We start from the raw sequence: 19,568 nt of genomic DNA, 5'->3' as shown, positions 1-19,568 counted from the left end.
ACCAACCACAGCCGCTCTAAGGAGAACTGTTCATAGTATAGCCCCATCTGAGATTCAGGAAAAGGACACAGCAACTGTATCCCTAACCCCAGCAGCAACGTCCACAATGAACAAGTCACCAGACCCACACCACAGCACAGTCACACAGACATCTTCCCAGCCAGCCCAGATGGGCTCAAGCACAGGCACTAGTACAGCCCAATCACCTGAGCATTCCACAACCCTTGTCCTTAGCTCATGTTCTTTGTGTCTGTCTGTCATGACTTCACCATGATTGTAGGTGGTATCACTAAATCCCATATGATACTGTTGAAGCAATTGCTATTCAGTGCTAAGCCATTTTGTAACCTGAGTTTTTGTCCATTTTTGTTGTTTTTATTTTTGTTTTTGAAGAGAAGGTTTCTCTGTGTAGCCCTGGCTATCCTAAAAGTAGCTCTGTAGACCAGGCTGGCCTAAATTCAGATATCTGAAGGTTTTGGCTCCTATGTCCTGTGATTAAATGTGTGCCATCATGCCTGGGCTTTTTTTTTTTTTTAATATTATTATGTGATGGGCCTGGAATGTATGTTTTTGTACATGTCAAGCATATGCTGTTTTGCTTGAAATTTCAAATCTGGCAGAGTGTACTATTCTCTTTCCCAGGATGGCAGTACTCAAGACATTAAATCTGCGTGAGTCTTCTGAGTCATTCAGTTGCAAGTGTGTGACATTCTTCCTACCTATTGTGTTGGTTTTCAGTTCTTTTGAATGAATATTCATCTTTTGCCAGTATGCATGGATTTGCACTACATGTGTGCCTGGTCCTCACAGCAATCAGAAGATGGTTTCACAACCCCTGAACTTGTAGTAATGGATAGTTGTAAGCCCCCATGTAAGTATTGGCAATTGAGCCTACCTGTCTGCAAGAGCAGCAAGAGCTCTTAAATGCTGAGTCATCTCTACTGTCCTATGTTATTTATGATCAGCATTTACATTGCTAATGTTTGCATTTGCTCATTTGTAACTATAAACATGCATTGCCTTTTAGCAAGATCTTACTATTGTTATAGTTTAAACTGGTTTCTGGAAGATGAAAACAGAGCTGGAGTATATGCGTAATTCTTTGTAGGAACTTCCATAAAAACCTGGGAGTTCTTTCTACCATTTTTGTACAATTTATTTTTATGGGGGAGACAGGGTCTTACTAATATGTAACTGGCTATCCTGAAATTAACTGCATAGGGCAGAATGGCATCCAATTCAACTAATTTCACCTGTCTTTTGCCTCATGAATGCTGGGATTATAGGCATGAGCCAATGAACCCAGCTTGCCCATCTTGTTTACAGTTTAGTAAGTGTTCATTCAATTTCTCTGATGTATACTTTGATCTGTTTGCTTGCCTCTCTTTTTATATCTATTAATAGGCACTTCTCCTGCAAGGCTATATCCTAGACAAAGTGTGAAGAAATGACAGAGGTGAACCTCATTGTTCAGTTATTTTTTTTTCTAAAATGAATTGATGATTAGAATGTCTGTGCCATGGAATAAGTGTGGGGAGCACCAGAATTATTCGAATATATTGTCAAACAAATATACATTAGCATGCTGTCAGTATCACACTTTCTGTTGTATGGGATATTTTAGATTGCAGTGACCTATAATGATGTGCATATCGACTTCACTTGGGAGGAGTGGACTTTGCTGGATTCTTCCCAGAAGAATCTCTATAAAGATGTGATGTTGGAGATCTACAGGAACCTCACTGCTATAGGTAAGACTGAATTTTTCATCACATTTTAAAATAAGGGGACAATTATTCCTTGATTATTAATACTCTTCTGTAATTCTGATTGAGAAAGAAGAAAATGAGGTGAATAAATCTGGCAGGGTTCTAAAATTCACTGAAGATAGTAACTTAAATTTTGCACAGTTTCCCATAATATATCATACATTTTCTGATACTGTATTTTAGGCTACAGTTGGGAAGACCATAATATTGAAGAAAATTGTCAAAGTTCTGGAAGAAATAGAAGGTAATTTTCATGTGTTAGGTGAACAAATGAGCCTATGGAGAAATTGTAATGTGTCCCAGAAGTTTTAAACAAAAGCAACAATGTAAATAAGCACAGTTTTAAGTGTACTGATGATTGTTAAATTCTCACAAAACTAAATACCTCAATGTCCAGGGAGCTGATATGTGTTTGCAAGGCATTGCTCTGAGAAAGAACACAGGGAAACAATGCCTTATCTGATATCCCCATTTGAATTATAGCTCCATGATACCTATGCTATAGAACAGCCAATCTGTTTAATTTCATGCCAATCAGATATTGCAAAAGGAATATGTGTTGAATAGGTGATAAGAATATATTGAAAACATTCTAATAAGCAAATAGTTCAGAGTAAACGAGTGTTACTCATATACTTGTGATTTTTCTAAGTTTAGGGAGAGGGTCAGTTTATGAGAGTCAAGAAAGTTGTTGTGGAGAATCCTTAATCCCTATACCACATGTCTATGAGGAAGAGAAAATCAAGCTGTGTGGATGCAGTGTGGAAATATTTTGTTTGTTAGTTTTCCTTTATCAGCATATCATATTTCACTCTGAATACAAGCCATGTGAGCAGAGGGATAGATATGGAAGGAAGCAATATAACTCTCTCTTAAAACAAAACAATTAGAAGATATATAGTAGTCTCCACTTTGAGTAGAATTTTTGAATGTGATACAAGTTTAAAATTAATTGGTTTTCCAACTTCATTGGGAATACATAAACAAAATTACACTGCAGAAAAGCCCTATGAGTATTGGAGTGTATAAAAATGTCTGTTTATCCTGGTTCACTTTGCAAATGTAGTAATGACACTCACTATTAGAAAATTTATGAATGCAATAAGTATGTTAAAGCTCTGGGTTCTTCCAGTTCTCTTTAAATATGTGAAGAATCTCATATAGAATAATGATGCTACAAATGTGGACCCTGTGATAAAGGCTCTTATCATTACAGATACCTTCAAAGACACAAAACATCCCTAAATGAAGGGAAACAGTATGAGTGTATACTTTAAGATCTTATTTGTCTTAAAAATTAGACCAAATTGTAAAATTAACTCATATAGATATAAATATTCATCATTGTACTGAATGTGATAAAGCTTTTACATGTGCTAAGTATCTTTACAGGTTCAAAAAATGTCATACTGGAGAGAAACCCTGTGAATATATTCAATGTGCAAAAGCTTTTTCACAACATAGTCATCTTCAAATGCATGAAAGAACATTTCCTGGGGAGAAACCCTACAAATGTAATCATTGTGATAAAGACTTTGCATATGCCACTAGTCTCCAACTACATGAAAGAACACATACTGGAGAGAAACCCTACAAATGTAATCAATGTGATAAAGACTTTTCACAACACAGTGACCTCCAAATACATAAAAGAACACATTCTGGAGAGAAAGCCCACAAATGTAATCAATGTGATATAGCCTTTTTAAGTCACAGTCATCTCCAAATACATGAAAGAACACATACTGGAGAGAAACCCTACAAATGTAATCAATGTGATAAAGGTTTTTCACAATATGGTAATCTTCAAATTCATGAAAGAACACATTCTGGAGAGAAACCCTATGAATGCAATCAATGTGGTAAAGCCTTTACAAGTGCCAGTAGTCTCCGAACACATGAAAGAACACATACTGGAGAGAAACCCTACAAATGTAATCGATGTGATAAAGCCTTTTCACAACATTGTCATCTCCAAACACATGGAAGAACACATACTGGAGAGAAACCCTACAAATGTAATCAATGTGATAAAGACTTTTCACGACGCAGTCAACTCCAAATACATGAAAGAACACATACTGGAGAGAAACCCTACAAATGTAATCATTGTAATAAAGACTTTGCATATGCCACTAGTCTCCAACTACATGAAAGAACACATACTGGAGAGAAACCCTACAAATGTAATCAATGTGATAAAGACTTTTCACGACACAGTGATCTCCAAATACATAAAAGAACACATAGTGGAGAGAAACCCTACAAATGTAATCAATGTGATAAAGCCTTTTCTGGACACAGTAATCTTCAGATTCATAAAAGAACACATTCTGGAGAGAAACCCTATAAATGTAATCAATGTGGTAAAGCCTTTGTATGTACCACTGATCTCCGAAGACATGAAAGTATACATGCTGGAGAGAAACCCTACAAATGTAATCAATGTGATAAAGGCTTTTCACAACACAATGCTTTCCAAATACATAAAAGAAGACATTCTGGAGAGAAACTCTACAAATGTAATCAATGCGATAAAGACTTTTCACGACATAGTTATCTACAAATACATGAAAGAACGCATACTGGAGAGAAACCCTACAAATGTAGTCAATGTGATAAAGCCTTTTCAGAACACAATGCTCTCCAAATACATAAAAGAACACATACTGGAGAGAAACCCTACAAATGTAATCAATGTGATAAAGCCTTTGCATGGACCACTAGTCTCCAAATACATAAAAGAGCACATACTGGAGAGAAACCCTACAAATGTAATCAATGTGATAAAGCCTTTTCACAACATATTAATCTTCAAAGGCACGGAAGAATACATTCTGGAGAGAAACCATATGAATGCAATCAATGTGGTAAAGCCTTTGCAAGTGCCAGTAGTCTCCAAAGACATAAAAGAATACATACTGGAGAGAAACCCTATGAATGTAATCAGTGTGGTAAAGCCTTTGCATATGCCAGTAATCTCAGAGTACATGAAAGATCACATGCTGGAGCATAACCCTATAAATGCAATCAATGTTTTAAAGACTTTCCACGACACATACTGGACAGAAACCCTACAAGTGTAATCAGTGTGGTTTAAGCCTTTGCATGTGACAGTAGTCTCTAAATACATAAAAGAACACAATCTGGAAAGTAACCATACAAATGTAATCAATGTGATAAAGCCTTTTCATGACACAGTAATCGTCAAATGCATGAGAGAACACATTCTGGAGAGAAACCCTATGAATGTAATCAGTGTGGTAAAGCCTTTGCATGGATCAGCAGTCTTTGAAATCATCAGAAAAAATAATCACACTACAGAGAAACCTAGAAAGGTAGTAAGTGTGGCAAAGTTTTGCACTTCATGTTAGTTTTTATTACAAGAGTAAAATTTCAGTGTGTAATTGGTATTTTAAAGTCTTTTCATTTTACAGTAGTCCTTGAGGATCTGAAAAAACTTAATACTCAAGGAAATCTGGCCATAAAGAGTTTGGTAAGATCTTTACCCAACTGACTTAAATTCAGCTACACAAGTTTATTCTGGATAAGAAATCTGACAAGTGTCACCAGTCTGTTCAAGCATTATGATGTCTCTCTTTATTTTATTTGCACCTGCAAACTCATATGATGAAAATAACTATGACTTTAAATGAGATAACCCTTTTAAATTCCACAGTTCTCTTAAATTACATGAAATAACAATCCAGTTGTAAAATTTAATGGATGTGTATTAATGCCTTTTCTGTTGCTGTGATAAAACTTTATGTCTAAGTCAACTCATGAGTGAGCCCTTGGTTCTCGAGGGATACAGGATCACCATCAAAGTGGCATGGCAACAAGTGTCAAACATGGCAGCTAAAGCAGGAAGCTAAGAATTCACATCTTCCACCTGCGATATGAAGGTGAAAATGGGAACTGGAAATAGTATGTGGATGTGAACTCATGCTCAACCCCAGGGGCATCCTTCTTCCAGCAGGGCAAGCGTTACCCATATCTTCCCAAATGATACTACCAACTGAGAAAGATTGCTTTCTCTGACTTCAAGCCTACATGCCTGCTTTCTGTTTTATGAACCAGTTCATGATGAAGAAAAACTCTGTAAGTAAGCCTTTTGATGCTTCCACACCTGGGTTACGGGAATAAATGCTTACAAGAGAAAAACATTCTTGAGTGTAAATCTGATTGTTTAAAGATTTGTTTTAATTTTCACTATATGATATCATTGTTTCTTTTTGTGCATATGTGCATTCTGGTTCCCAAGAAGTTTAGGCCATCCTTCTTTTAGCAGGAATTAAAGGGAGTTGTTAAAAACCTGGCTTCATCCTGGGAACTTCTCTTAACTGTTTGGCTATGTCTATCACCCTGTAAATGTTTCAAAGCTGTCATATATAATCTTGATGTCAGGAAATAGGAAATAATTCATACAAGAGAAATATCCTATTCTGGTAAACGATTTGGTTAAGACTTTAGACATCACAATTATCTTCAGACTCACAAAAAATCTTGTTTTATGTCTTTTTCATCATACCCTTGAAGGAAGTAATTTATTTACCATGTTGACTCAAGACAGATGGGGGAGATCATTGCATCATGGGTTTCTATTTTGCCACATTTGAAATAGATACTAAAATGTGGTATATGTGTGGCCAATCCATTTAATGAAGTTTATTTTGTAGTTCTTATTTTTTTTTCCTTTGATTTCTGTTCATCTTCTGTTGCGCTTTCACTTAGTAATAGGTATTTTTCTGCTGCATTGTATGGAATGGGATGCCCATCATCTAAGTGGTCCATTGTTTATTTAAATATCAGGCAGTGTGTGATTGTTGAAGTAAGGGTGTCTGTGAAAGTGTGATGAGTTGTTTTTCCTGGTTTTGTTTTTCGTATTTTAACAAATTCCCTTGAGATGTTGTTTATTATCCAGTCTGTCTTCAACATCAGTAATTAGGGATATATTTGAACTCATTATCCTTAGGTGTCACCCTCCTGAGTACAAGTCCAAGGGTAGATGATGTACTCCCCATGTATGCTGTTTTAGTAGCATGTTTAAACATATATTAATGTTAAAATGCTTAATAGGAGAGAATATAAGAAACATTAAATACCTCATGTGCATCCAAACATTAAATACCTGATGTGCATCCATCATATATCTGGTAGAGATGTAATAAGGTAGGAAAATCAGCAATCAACTGTGTATTTCACAACATTGCTTGATGTGCTATGGATATGTATATAGTATTTGAAGTTCCATGTGTCTGCATGTCCCCATTAGTTATCCATTTGACACTTTATCTTAAAGTACTGCATTCTAAGGTAATTATCCAGAGATGCCAGATAATGTAATGGTAATGAGATTTATTTCAAAAGAATTTCTGTTGTGTGTGTGTCTGTGCATGTGTGTTATATTATGGTTTTTTGGGCCGTGACACATATGTGGAGACTGGAAGACAGCTTCGTGGGGTGTCCTTTTTTTCCTTATTCATATGGTGATTAAGATGAGGTTGCCAGTCAAGATGAGGTTGAGGGAGTAGAGGCTACTCGGTTTTCAATCTAAGTTCAGATTGGTGTGAAAGTTTCTGGGATTCTCCCATCTCAGCCTCTGGACTGGCAGGATTTTATAGACATGGACCACCATGCCTGACTAGAGGAACATTGTCATCAACAAAATTAAAGCTTCCTTCAGTTGATAAGTGAACAAATAACTGAGAGGTTATGATATTTGCCAATTATAGCTCATTTCAAATAGCCAAATATAGATGATAAAATAGGTATTCATCGAATTCCACTGTAGTTGTTTAATTATGGACAAACATGATAAATTGGTGGTTTATATTTCCTCAGAATCTGAAATCTGTCTATTTCATAATTTACTCTTTTGGTTTTCTCTATGATGTGTTTTCATTGACTCTGGCATTGGGTAGGAGATTCACTTTACAAAGATGCAAGCTTCTTCTTTTGCAGTACATAGTCTAGAATTCACCCCTGCTCCACAGGTGATGTACTAGTCTCAGCTTCTTAAGTGGCTGCAGTTACAGGCATGAGGCACTGTTCGTGTTTGCAAATTAACATTTGCATTGGCAATACCTTGTCTTATTTCCCGTTTAGAATGGTGCAGGGTTGCTTTATTTTCTATCATAAGCGAAATGTTAATTTTATATTCTGATATAGGTTCAATTTAGTCATGACAAATACACAATTATAAAATTCTCGAGGTTTTTTTTGGGAAACAATCCTCCCCTTTTTTTGGGTTTTTCGAGATAGGGTTTCTCTGTGTAAAAGCCCTAGCTGTCCTGGAACTCAGTGTGTTGACCAGGCTGGCCTCGAATTCAGAGATCCACCTGCCTCTGTCTCCCAAGTGCTGGGATAAACGCTGTGTGCTACTACCATTTGGCACAATCTCCCTTTTTTGTGAGTAGTACGTGATTTAACAGTGTTGTTACTAATTTGATTTTGGACATGTTTCTTGAACAGTAAACATTTCATGCATACTTGCTGGCTAGCTATTGTCCAACTGACCAAATATGAATTGAGACAAATGGTTAGTAATTGAAGTATTGCTAATTTATTGAGAAAGTGAAAGGTCCTCTGGAGGGTAGAAGTTCACTAGTGAGAAAGAACGCACAAAAGCTCCTGACCACCCAAGGTCTCATTGATGTCGTCTTCTTTCTCTTTGTTCATTTGTCTGTGATGTGCATGCATGGTTTATGCATGTCCGCATGTGTGGGGCATATCATTTGTACACAAAAGTGTGGAGGCCAGAGGTTGAGTTTTGGTCTTTGTCTTAGATGCTGTTCTCTTGACATGAGGGGACTAGAAAGTGAAAACAAAAGCATTGTTCACTGCATGATGTTCCGGGGCATGATGGGGCAAGTGTGGACAACAAATATGGAGCAAGGAAGTGTATAGCTTTTTTATTTTTTAACTCTTATGTGGCCCACCACTCAGCTCCCAAATAATAATAATAGAGAAGTATTCTTACTTATGAATACCCAGCCTTCACTTGACTTATTTCTAGCCAGCTTTTCCTAACTTAAATTATCCCATCTACCTTTTGACTATGGATTTTACCTTTTTCTATTCTATATTCTGTGTGTGTTTATGGATTTTGTTTTATGCCATAGTAATCCAGAAGTCACATGTCATTTACATTTTATAAAACCATTAGTGAAGAAGATGGCCAAGTTGTGACTGACATGGCTGATTCCATTTTGAATAGTTCACTAGCAAATATGGGGGCAAACCACATGGTTCCTTTCTGTTCAAGATTGTCTCAGTCCTATGGGAAGGTGAACCCATTCCCCATCAGGCACAAGTCCCTGCAGGATACACACATCTCTCAGGTTAAATGTGCACTGTTACACCATTTTCTTCGAAAAGGCACTTTAGTTAGTTTAGGATGTATTTAGGAGGAGATGTTGGACTAGACAAGTAGGCTCTAAATAGCAAAGGAATATAGGAAAAGGAGTCCATGGTCTTGGTCAGAGACAGTTGAGTCCATATGTCTTACATAGTAATTGTAACTGTGGAAGCCAAGTATTGTCATCCAGAAGTTTTAACTTAGTCCCCAAACACAAGATGTTTCTTGCCCCAATTATCCCATGTAAGCATGCTGTCAGCTGAGATCAGATGGCTTTGTCACCCTCCATATGGGTTATAATTTAAAACTTCTGGAAAGAAAATTTGTTGAAAGAGTTCATCCTAATAAAACCTTGGTAGCTTTTTGTGGCACTTTTACTCAGTAAAGCATTATCTCATGGCATCATCTAAGATAGTCAGACGTAACTCCACCAAAGAGACTAGCTTTTTTACTTCCACTAGACCTCATCCAAGGTTTCCCAGACTGTCTCAGTGACTTCTTGGGGAGGGATACAGTGAACAATGACATGTATGCAGAGGAAATATAGGGACTTAAACCCAAGTTTGAGGCCTCCCATTGTTCAATCTCCTTTGTCAGGGTAGGGTAGGTGATATTAACGAAGTCTGTAGCCAGAGTACTTGGTCCCTCCTCTCCTTAAGGGAAATATTTTCTTTCTTCAGTTTCTTTATCTCTTTCTGTCTCTTTCTTTAGAGCTCTTTCTACATAGATTGTTTTGGTTTACATTGTTCTTAGTGTCCATTTATTGAGATTTCATGCACTCAAATTTCATGTCAAACACATGTTTCAACCCTCAGGATGATGTGACCAGCAAAGGGATACTATTTTCTTTCCCAAAGCATTTCTCATCTTTGCTCTGCATACAGATTGGTCATGTGTTCCCTGGTAACTTCCTGGTACCACTGTCACTGTGATGTCCAGACACTTCCATCCCTGGGGTTCTTTTGCTGAACTGCAGAGTTCCAGAGGCACAGGGCCACTACAGAAGCTGCTGGGAAGCATTTATCCTGTGAGGCCATCTGAGGTGGTTCCTTGGGTGAGCTATATGTTCTTAGAGTCACCTGTGAATTGTTACAAATAAGTGTCTGGACAAGGCAAAGTTTTCTCTTGTTCATGAGGGTGTGTTGGTGAAAGGGGATCTTACCTAGACAGGAACTGCACTTGATTTTATCCTAAGGAAAGTGGTGTCTGTGTCTTTTTCCCACTATCTAGAGTCAGACTTCACAGTCTTATTCATTACGGGAGTATGAAAACAGTTGGTCCATTGGAGAGGAAGGAGGAAGGCACACTGCTCCCAGGAAAGAAGAGTCACTGTCCCAGGCCATCAGATTCCTAGAATTCAGGCTTGGGGCTGGGAATAAACAATATTTTACTGAATGGAGGAAGTGTTAAGATTTGAATTCTTTCAATTCTCCTCTCTGTTAGTCCCGCCTATACTTCCTGCCTGGCTACTGGCCAATCAGTGTTTTATTTATTGACCAATCAGAGCAACACATTTGACATACAGAACATCCACAGCAAACTACTGAGTGTGGAAATGTCCCTAAGCAAGTGGCCCAGACTTGATAAGAGAGCTAGCTGAGCATGAGACTGTAAGCAGGCAAGAGAACACACCACCAAGCAATGTTTTGCAATGATTTTACCTTCAGTTACTAACCTAAATATATTTCGTGAGTTTCCTCAATGATTGGATTGCCCTGGCAGTGTCAGCTAAGTAAGCCTGTCTATCACCTCAGTTGCTTTTAATAAAAATATTTAATCATAGCAACAAAGAAGCAATCTAGAACAAAAATTGGTACCTTTAAAATGAGGCTGTTGTTGTAATAATCTGAAAATGTTGTATTATTGAGGAATGCAGAAAGATATATAGGACTTTGGATATCAAAAGCGATTGTAAGCTCTACACCAGTCTTAATGGGCCATTCCAGAAGGAACTGGAAGATGAGAGGGCTAACAGTAAAAAGGGGAGGAGCTTTGTTGTACCTCGATTTGATATGCCATGCTGTGTTGACACCCATGGGAGGCCTGTTCCTTTCTGAATAGTAACAGAAACTGTAGTCAATGGGGGAGGGGGGGAGGTAGGGAGAAGGAATGGAAGGAGAAAAGGGAGGGGAAACTGCAGCCAGGATGTAAAATTAGTGAATAAATTTAATTAATAGAAAAATTAGGAAATCCAGATATGCTAAGAAATGGGGAACTGGAAGCCACTGAGATTGAGAAAAGAAAAATACAACTATTTCTCTACAGAAACTCCCCCAAACCAACAAATTTCAAGGGACTAAGAAGTTACTATAGCTAATTTTCAGAATATAAAAATACACGCAAGTCTATCTTTTTCTGGAAAAAGAACAATGAATAATTAGATGTATAATTTTAAAAGTATAACATAGACAGCACCACTGAAGAAAGATGTAGCTAGAGTTTTCCTGCCTTGCCCACAGTCAGGACAAATCTTTGTCACCCGCCAGTCCCACAGCCGCTCAGACCCAACCAAGTAAGCACAGAGACTTATATTGGTTACAAACTGTATGGCCGTGGCAGGCTTCTTGCTAACTGTTCTTACAGCTTAAATTAATCCATTTCCATAAATCTATACCTTGCCACATGGCTTGTGGCTTACCGGGATCTTCACATGTGGCTTGTCATGGTGGCGGCTGGCGGAGTCTCCCTCACCCAGCTTCCTGTTCTCTCAATTCTCCTCTCTTTTAGTCCTGCCTATACTTCCTGCCTGGCCACTGGCCAATCAGTGATTTATTTATTGACCAATCAGCAACACTTTTGACACACAGACCATCCCACAGCAGAAAGACACAAACCTACAAATATATCATGGTCCTTTAAACAAAGAAGCACAAGATTTTAATAAAACAATAAGAACAAACCACCTCCTAGCACTCACTGTTTGCACTCTAGTACTCTACTTTACCAGGTAATCATATAAATGGTGTGTTTGTGGGGTTCTTCTTCCAAAATTTGAGACTTACTTGATAACTCTGTTAATTCAACATGGGAATGCTACCTTTTGTGATCACTTAGAAGCTATTTTATATGTTCTATGATTAATGGTTGTAATTTTGTGTCACAATGAGGTAAAGTAATACAAACCTTTAAAAACCAATTGCAAGTTAACAGATTTTAAAATAAAATTTGTATGATTTTTATTATAAACCTAAAGCAACTTGTTTTGCACCAATTGCTTTATAAGCCATAAGCACTTTTGAAAAATAGCTTTAATTCCATTTTTAGGTGTGTTTGTATGGGATGGAAGAATGTCTTTCATGTGTACAGGTGACACTAGTTTGTCAGATTCCCTGGATCTGGAGTTGCAGGCACATATGAGCCTCCAAACATGGGTATTGGGATGTGAAAAGAGGTCACCCCAAGAAAAGCATACACTGAACCACCTGTCCAGCCCCAAAGTACGTTTCATGTAATAAACTAAAACTCATTCACATATTCACAAAACAATAAAAGAACTAATTAAATGGGGATTCATTAGATGATCCTTATGAACATGATGAATTAATACTAAGATGTTGGACGTATTCAATTTGCAGGATAAATTCCACACACTGAAAGAAAACCCCCAACTATTTATAAAAGAAAAGCTGTTTCTACAACTGTATGAAAAGCTAAGGATGTCTCACTATGATTGTGATTAGAGAGCAACAGTGCACATTTATCCTGTGAGATTGGTGGATCTGACAACCTCTTGCCTCCATTGATACCTGGCATTAAATTGGTGTACACACTTGCAAAACTTGTACACCTAAATTAATTTTAATGAAAAAACTAACACATATATGAAGTAAACCTTCCTTTCCAACATGAAGTCACCTATTTATCAGGACACCTTTTACATGCCTGGTGCCAAAGGAGGCCAAAAGAGTACATCATCTCTTCTGGACCTGGAATTACAGGTGGCTCTGGGCCATCTGACATGTGTTGTAGGAATCAAACTTGGATACCTAACGAGCATTACTACTGACCCAACTCTCCAAATAACAAATAAGTCATTATACTGCAGAAGATGAAGATGTCCCAATACTCCTGTCACTCTATCACTTGAAGGTAATGAAAGGCCCTGCTTCATGGTCATTGAAGAATTAAATGGATTTCTAGCTTTCTGTGAAGGGACACTCTACATTACTTCTCACTGTCATGGTTAACACACTTCTCTTGATATGATAAAGACAATTAAAGGCTTTGTTGAGTAGTCTACCAGACTATATAAGAAAATTTCCACAATTTTAGATATGATATTTTTCTTCTTAATTTTTTTTGAGGGGCAAATTTTTGAGATAGAGTCTTTCTTGATAGCCATGGCTATCCTAGAACTCACTATATGGACCATGCTGGCCTCAACGTGAGAGAGATCCTACTGCTTCTGTATCCCAAATGCTGTGGTTAAAATCATATATCACTATGCCCGATTGGGAGATGTTGCTTAGAGGACCTATCTGAACCAGAGAATGAAATGATAATGCAAATTTTAAACAGGAATGTGGTGGTATTGTGTTCCCCAAAATATTGTGCACCCTAATAAACTTATCTGGGGTCAGAGACAGAACAGCCACTAGATACAAAGGCTAGAAAATGGTGGCACTCACATCTTTAATCCTAGCATTCCAGAGTTAGAAATCCCTCTGGATCTCTGGGAGATCAAGGCCACATTGGAAACAGCCAGGCCACATTGGAAACAGCCAGGCATGGTGACACACACCTTTAATCCCAAGAGGTGAGCCTTAAATCCCAGGGAGTGATGGCAAAAACAGAAAGATATATAAGGCGTGAAGTCCAGAAACTAGAAGCTTTTAGCTGGTTAAGGTTTTAGGCTTTGGAGCAGCAGTTCAGCTAAGATTCATTCTGGATGAGGACTCAGAAGCTTCCAGTCTGAGGAAACAGAATCAGCTGAGGAACTGGCGAGGTGAGGTAGATGTGGCCTGTTCTGCTTCTCTGATCTTCCAGCATTTACCCCAAAAACTGCCCTCAGCTTTGATTTTATTAATAAGACCTCCTAAGATTCCTGCTACAGTATATTAATTTTAATTGTTAAATCATTCCATATGTTCTCAAAATTTTGGTTATTTTCTTTGTTTTGTTAGTTTCAACTGTTTAAGCTCTTTTAACTCTGTATACATGTATGCCATGATATGCATGGAACCCTTACAGGACAAATTACAATTGACAGTTACTCTTTCATCTATGTGACTTCTAGCAATCAAATGTAGGTAGTCAAGTTCAGTTACAAGTGATCTCACTGGCCTTATTTGGTTTTAAAAATTCTTTTTCTATGGGTTGTCGCTTGGTTGTGCACATTGCCACAGCCCAAGTGTAAAAATAAGAGAAAAGCTTGGAGGAGGAGTGGTCTCACAGATTCAACTCAGGTCATCAGGCTTAACAGCAACCAACTTTACCCACTAATAATATTCTCTGGCACTAATTTGTAGTTCTGTGAAAGTGTTATGAACAAGTGTTTATTCCTCAGAATAAACTAACACAATCCAAAAAGAAAAAAAGATAATAGTATAAATACCATATTCATTTATAAATAGGACTCATTATTCAAATTGTCCTGTGCTCCTGTAGACACATGAAGTGTCTAAAGTTTCATATGTTTTCTTCTATTAAGCATTTCAACAACATTAACATTCTTGAAACACGTTGACAAAAGAGCACACATCAAGGGTACATCTTCTACCCTTGGACTTGTACTCAGTAGTCTGACACATGAGAATCATGAGTTCAAATGTAGCCCTGACTAATTACTGACATCCAAGCTGGGATAGATAACAAAGAACATCTGTTGGGAATTTGTGAAAAATATGAAAACCAAAAGTAGTAACAACCCACCACCCTTTCACAGACACCTTAACTCTGATCACACACTGTCTGATACTTAGTAAACAATAGACCACATAGATAACGGACATCCCATTCTGCATATTTCAGCAGAAAATACCTATTACCGAGTGAAAGCACAAACAGATGAACAGAAGTCAAAGAAGGAATATGTGAACCACTAAATAAACTTCAGTAAGTGGATTTGCCACATATACAGAACACTTCAATGCCTACTGCAAAAGGTTCAAAATACAAACCACGATACTGTGTCCTCCACCATCAAACTTGAACAAACCTGGCAAATAGTTTACTTTCTTCAAGGCTGTGGTGAAAAAGAGATGCAACAAGAGTTTTTCCTTGAGAAGGAAGACAACCTTGATGTCTAAAGTTTTACCATATTGTTTACATGAACAGGGTTTTTCTCATGTATGAGCACTCTGCTATTCCCAGAAACAACATGATGTATAAAGACTTTAAAATATTTATAGAGATCAAGACAGGACCAGGCGGTTAAGACAAGTTCCGTACCCATAATCCAGGTGAGGTTTTTCACAGCTCCCTGTAATTCCTGTTAGCAATTCAGGGTTCTCCACTGTCTGCTGCTCTAGGGGACCACCAAGCACATGCAGACATCTAAAGTCACACTGTCATAACAAAACGAAAATTCAAACAATGCATTAAACAGACATTGTCACTCACGGCCATGTTTACTTTGTAAGCATTCATTCGTGGGACCCAGATGTTGAGGCATGTAAAGGCTTATGTACAGAGTTTTGTTAAGTCATGAATTGGTTCATATAACAGAAAGCAAGCATTCGTGCTTCCAAGTTAGAGAACCAATACTTCTCAGTTGTTGGTATCATTTGGAAAAGTTTAGAAAATGCTGCACTCTAGAGGAAAGACGTCACTGGTTGTGGGCTTTGGGGTTTTAAATCCTCACACCGCTTCCAGTTCCCACTCTGTGCTCCAGACTTCAGGTTGAGGTTGTGAGCTCTGAGCTTCCTGCTTTAGCTGTTCTGTCTGACACTTGTTTCCATGCCTCTCTCATGATGATCCTGTTTCACTCTGGAACCGTAAGCCAAATTAAGCTCTTTTATAAGTTGCCTGAGACACTGTGTTTTATCACAGGAAGAGAAGACACTAGTATACATCCATAAAGTTTACTCTGGATAATTGATGGGAAATGTGATATCTAAAAGGTTTGCCTTACTAACTAAATTCACAAGGCTTTTGTCCATGGGTTTGTAGGTGCAGACAAAATAAAGAGGGACATCATAATCCTTGAGTAGGTTGTTGACACTTGTCAGATATTTTTCTCAACACTAATCTTGTGTAACTAAATGTAAACTTGTTGGCTAAAGATCTTACCAAATCCTTTATACTCATAGATCACACTTCAATATGAGTTCTCTCATTTCATCAAAGACTACTGTGATTTATGAAGGCTTTAACAAATTCATTCCACACTTCAGGCTTTACTCACAGATGAACTTGTTCATGGATTCAAAGGCTATGATGAAATGCAAAGATGTTATGACATTGATTACATTCAAAGGGTTACTATCTAGTATGAATCATTTCATGACTTTGAAGATAATTGTGGCATTCAAAGGCTTTTTACCACATTGCTTTCATTCATAGGATTTCTCTCCCAGATGAGTTCTTTTATGAATTTGGAGATGACTCTATTGTGCCAAGGCTTTCCCACATTGATTACATTCATAGGGTTTTTCTCCAGTTTGGGTTCTTTTGTGTATTTGGAGGCTACTGTGTTGTGGGAAGGCTTTCCCACATTGATTACATTCATAGGATTTCACTCCAGTATGAGTTGTTGTGTGAACTCTGAGATGACTGTTGTGAAAAGGCTTTACCACTTTCATTACATTCATACGGCTTCTATCCAGTATGTGTGGGTTTTTTTTTTTTTTATGTATTTTGTTGTTACATTCACAGGATTTTCACAGTAGGACTTCTTTCATGCCTGTGAAGATAATTGGCACATGTAAATGCTATAACAAATTCATTACTCTGATGAATGTTTTCATCTCTATGACTTAATTTTACACTTTTATCTAATGGCAAAGAGGAGTCAGATGTTAAGGCTTTACCATGTTGTTTGTATCCACAGGGTCCCTCTTTATTTTATGGGCTCTTTTGTGTGTTTAAAATACCAGTGATGGTCAGAGCCTTTAGGACATGGGTCACTTTTCATGTACTTCATCCTTATTCATATGAGTTTTTTCATATAATTGAAAAAAATTGGAAGAACTCAGAGCTTTACCACACTGATTACATTCATAACATTTTCCTATATTGAGTCATATTACATTTGCAAAGTGAACCAGAACAAACAGAAGAATTTACATACCTTTTGTATGTAAAGGGCTTTTCTGTGATGTGAGTTGTTGATGTATTTCCAATGATGTTTGAAAAGCTATTATTTGTAAGCTTATATTACATTCAGAAAAACTACGTAGGGGCTACTACATATCTTCTAATTGTTCTGTGTACCAGAGAAATATATTGCTTCTTTCCATATCATTTATGAACACTTGGCCTGTTTCCAGAGTGATATATGATATACCGTTAAAGAAAGAATAACAAAAGTTTCCATATTGCATTCCCAAAGTATATTTTTGTTCCACATAGGGATGTGATATAGGTATTCAGCTTTCTCCTCAACAATTTTCTTAATTCTCATAAAATGACCCTATCATCCGGGCGGTGGTGGTGCATGCCTTTAATCCTAGCATTCTCGAGGCAGAGCCAGGCAGATCTCTGTGAGTGTGAGGCCAGCCTGGTCTACAGAGTGAGATCCATGACAGGCACCAAAACTACACAGAGAAACCATGTCTTGAAACCCCCCCCCCCCCCAAAAAAAAACCCTGACCCTATCACTAAACTTTGGTAACTCACCACAAGTATGTCAGTAACAGTAGCTTCACCAGGGAGTATTTGGTTATTAGAAGATTTTGGACATATACCTATCATCCAATCAACAGGTATGCCTTTTCCTATACCTGAGTGGTATGGAACTGAACATATTGACAGTTCTATAGTCTAGCTCTTATGAGGCTATGATGAAAATGGTGACATCTGTTAAGGTATTATTTCATTGTCTTCTTTCTGAGAGGAATGTCTTGCAAACGGAGATCAGCTACCTAACATTGAGGTACACAGTGATGTGAGAATTTAGGTAATCATCAATACACTGAAAGCTGTGCTCATTTACACTGTTACTTTTCATAAAATTTCCAGGGCAAATTAAAATTTTTATATGGAATTCAAGGCCAGCCTGGTCTACAAAATAATTTCCAGGGCAACCAGGACTTTTACACAGAGAAACCCTGTCTTGAAAAACAAAACAAAACAAAACAAAACAACCCCCCCCCCCAAAAAAACCCCAAATTATTCTGTGGGATATTTGTATTAGTTTGCACATAAAAATTACCTTCCATGTCTTTTAGATCAATTTTTTTGGTCTTCCCATTTGTAGCCTAAAATATAATAGCAGAAAATGTTTGATTTATTATTGGATATTATGCAAAATTTAACTTACTTCATCCAGTTTACTTAAAAAACTATGTCTGACTTAATCACCACATTCTTCACCTTTATTGATCCAAATTACAGAAAAGCATCAAAACCCAAAAAACCACTGTTCCCTTATTTTAAATGTTGAAGGAAAATCCACAGTCTTACCTATAGCAGTGAGGTTCTTGTAGGTCTCCAGCATCACATCTTTGTGGAGACTCTTCTGGGAAGGATCCAGCAAAGCCCACTGCTCCCAAGCACATCATCATAGGTCACTGCATTCTAAAATATCCCATACATGTGTAAAACAGAAAGAGTGACAGTGATCACAATGTAAATGTATATTTCTTTGACAATATAATCATCTCATTGCATGCTTTCCACACTTATTCCATGACAGATAATTTCTAATATAATCACCAAGTCAGTTTAGAAGGAAATTGTAAAGGAAATTCACACGTGTCATTTCTTGGTCCTTTGAATAGAACTTCCCTTTCCAAGAGAACTGACTATTAACACACATATAGAAAGAGGAAGCAAACAAGTCAACATACTAAGTACATGTCAGAGAAACTATGAACAATACTAACTACAAAGAAAGATGGGCAAGCTTTGTGTATTGTATGATGCCTTCATTCCTAGCACTCAGGAAGCAAAGGCAGGTGCATCACATTCAGTTGGAGGCCAGCCTTGTCTATGAAATGAGGTCAGGATAGCCAGACATACACGTTTGGATCTTGTCTGCCTCTAAAGATAACCAACCAAAGAAAGAAAAAACAGGGTCTCACTGAAGTTCCTACAAAGAGATATGCATTCATTCCATTTCTGAATTCATCTCTCAGAAACCTGAAGTGTAAAATTCATCTAAGATGAATAAGATCTTACTTTGTGTTTTTTAAAAAATGATTAGCAGCACTGGTTACCATGCGGAAAGGTCACGATGCACGACAAAGGACAGGACACAAAAGAACCAGGTCTGTGGAAGAAGCAGGTAGAGAGCAGAGAGGGAAAACAGAGAAGAGATAGTGGGAGTGGGGGAGAGA

At 37.5% G+C, this 19,568-nt stretch overlaps 1 protein-coding gene and 1 long non-coding RNA gene across 2 annotated transcripts; one reads left to right on the top strand and one right to left on the bottom strand.

The window, feature by feature from the left end:
• The first annotated feature begins 1,131 nt into the window (after positions 1-1,131).
• On the top strand, positions 1,132-5,492 carry LOC131912939 (zinc finger protein 431-like). The gene is made up of 3 exons (XM_059265235.1): positions 1,132-1,751; positions 1,953-2,013; positions 3,162-5,492. The coding sequence occupies exons 1-3, from the start codon at positions 1,718-1,720 to the stop codon at positions 4,783-4,785; spliced, it is 1,719 nt and encodes a 572-aa protein (XP_059121218.1). The 5' UTR covers positions 1,132-1,717; the 3' UTR covers positions 4,786-5,492.
• Positions 5,493-8,117: 2,625 nt separating this feature from the next.
• Positions 8,118-17,837, bottom strand: LOC131912945 (uncharacterized). The gene is made up of 3 exons (XR_009379760.1): positions 15,520-17,837; positions 10,292-10,498; positions 8,118-8,582 (listed from the first exon to the last, which is right to left on the bottom strand). It is a non-coding gene; the product is annotated as an uncharacterized LOC131912945 (long non-coding RNA).
• Between the last annotated feature and the right edge of the window lie 1,731 nt (positions 17,838-19,568).

Source organism: Peromyscus eremicus, chromosome 6 (genome assembly GCF_949786415.1).
Source record: "Peromyscus eremicus chromosome 6, PerEre_H2_v1, whole genome shotgun sequence".
Taxonomy (NCBI): domain Eukaryota; kingdom Metazoa; phylum Chordata; class Mammalia; order Rodentia; family Cricetidae; genus Peromyscus; species Peromyscus eremicus.
This window is presented reverse-complemented; position numbering and strand designations above follow the sequence as displayed.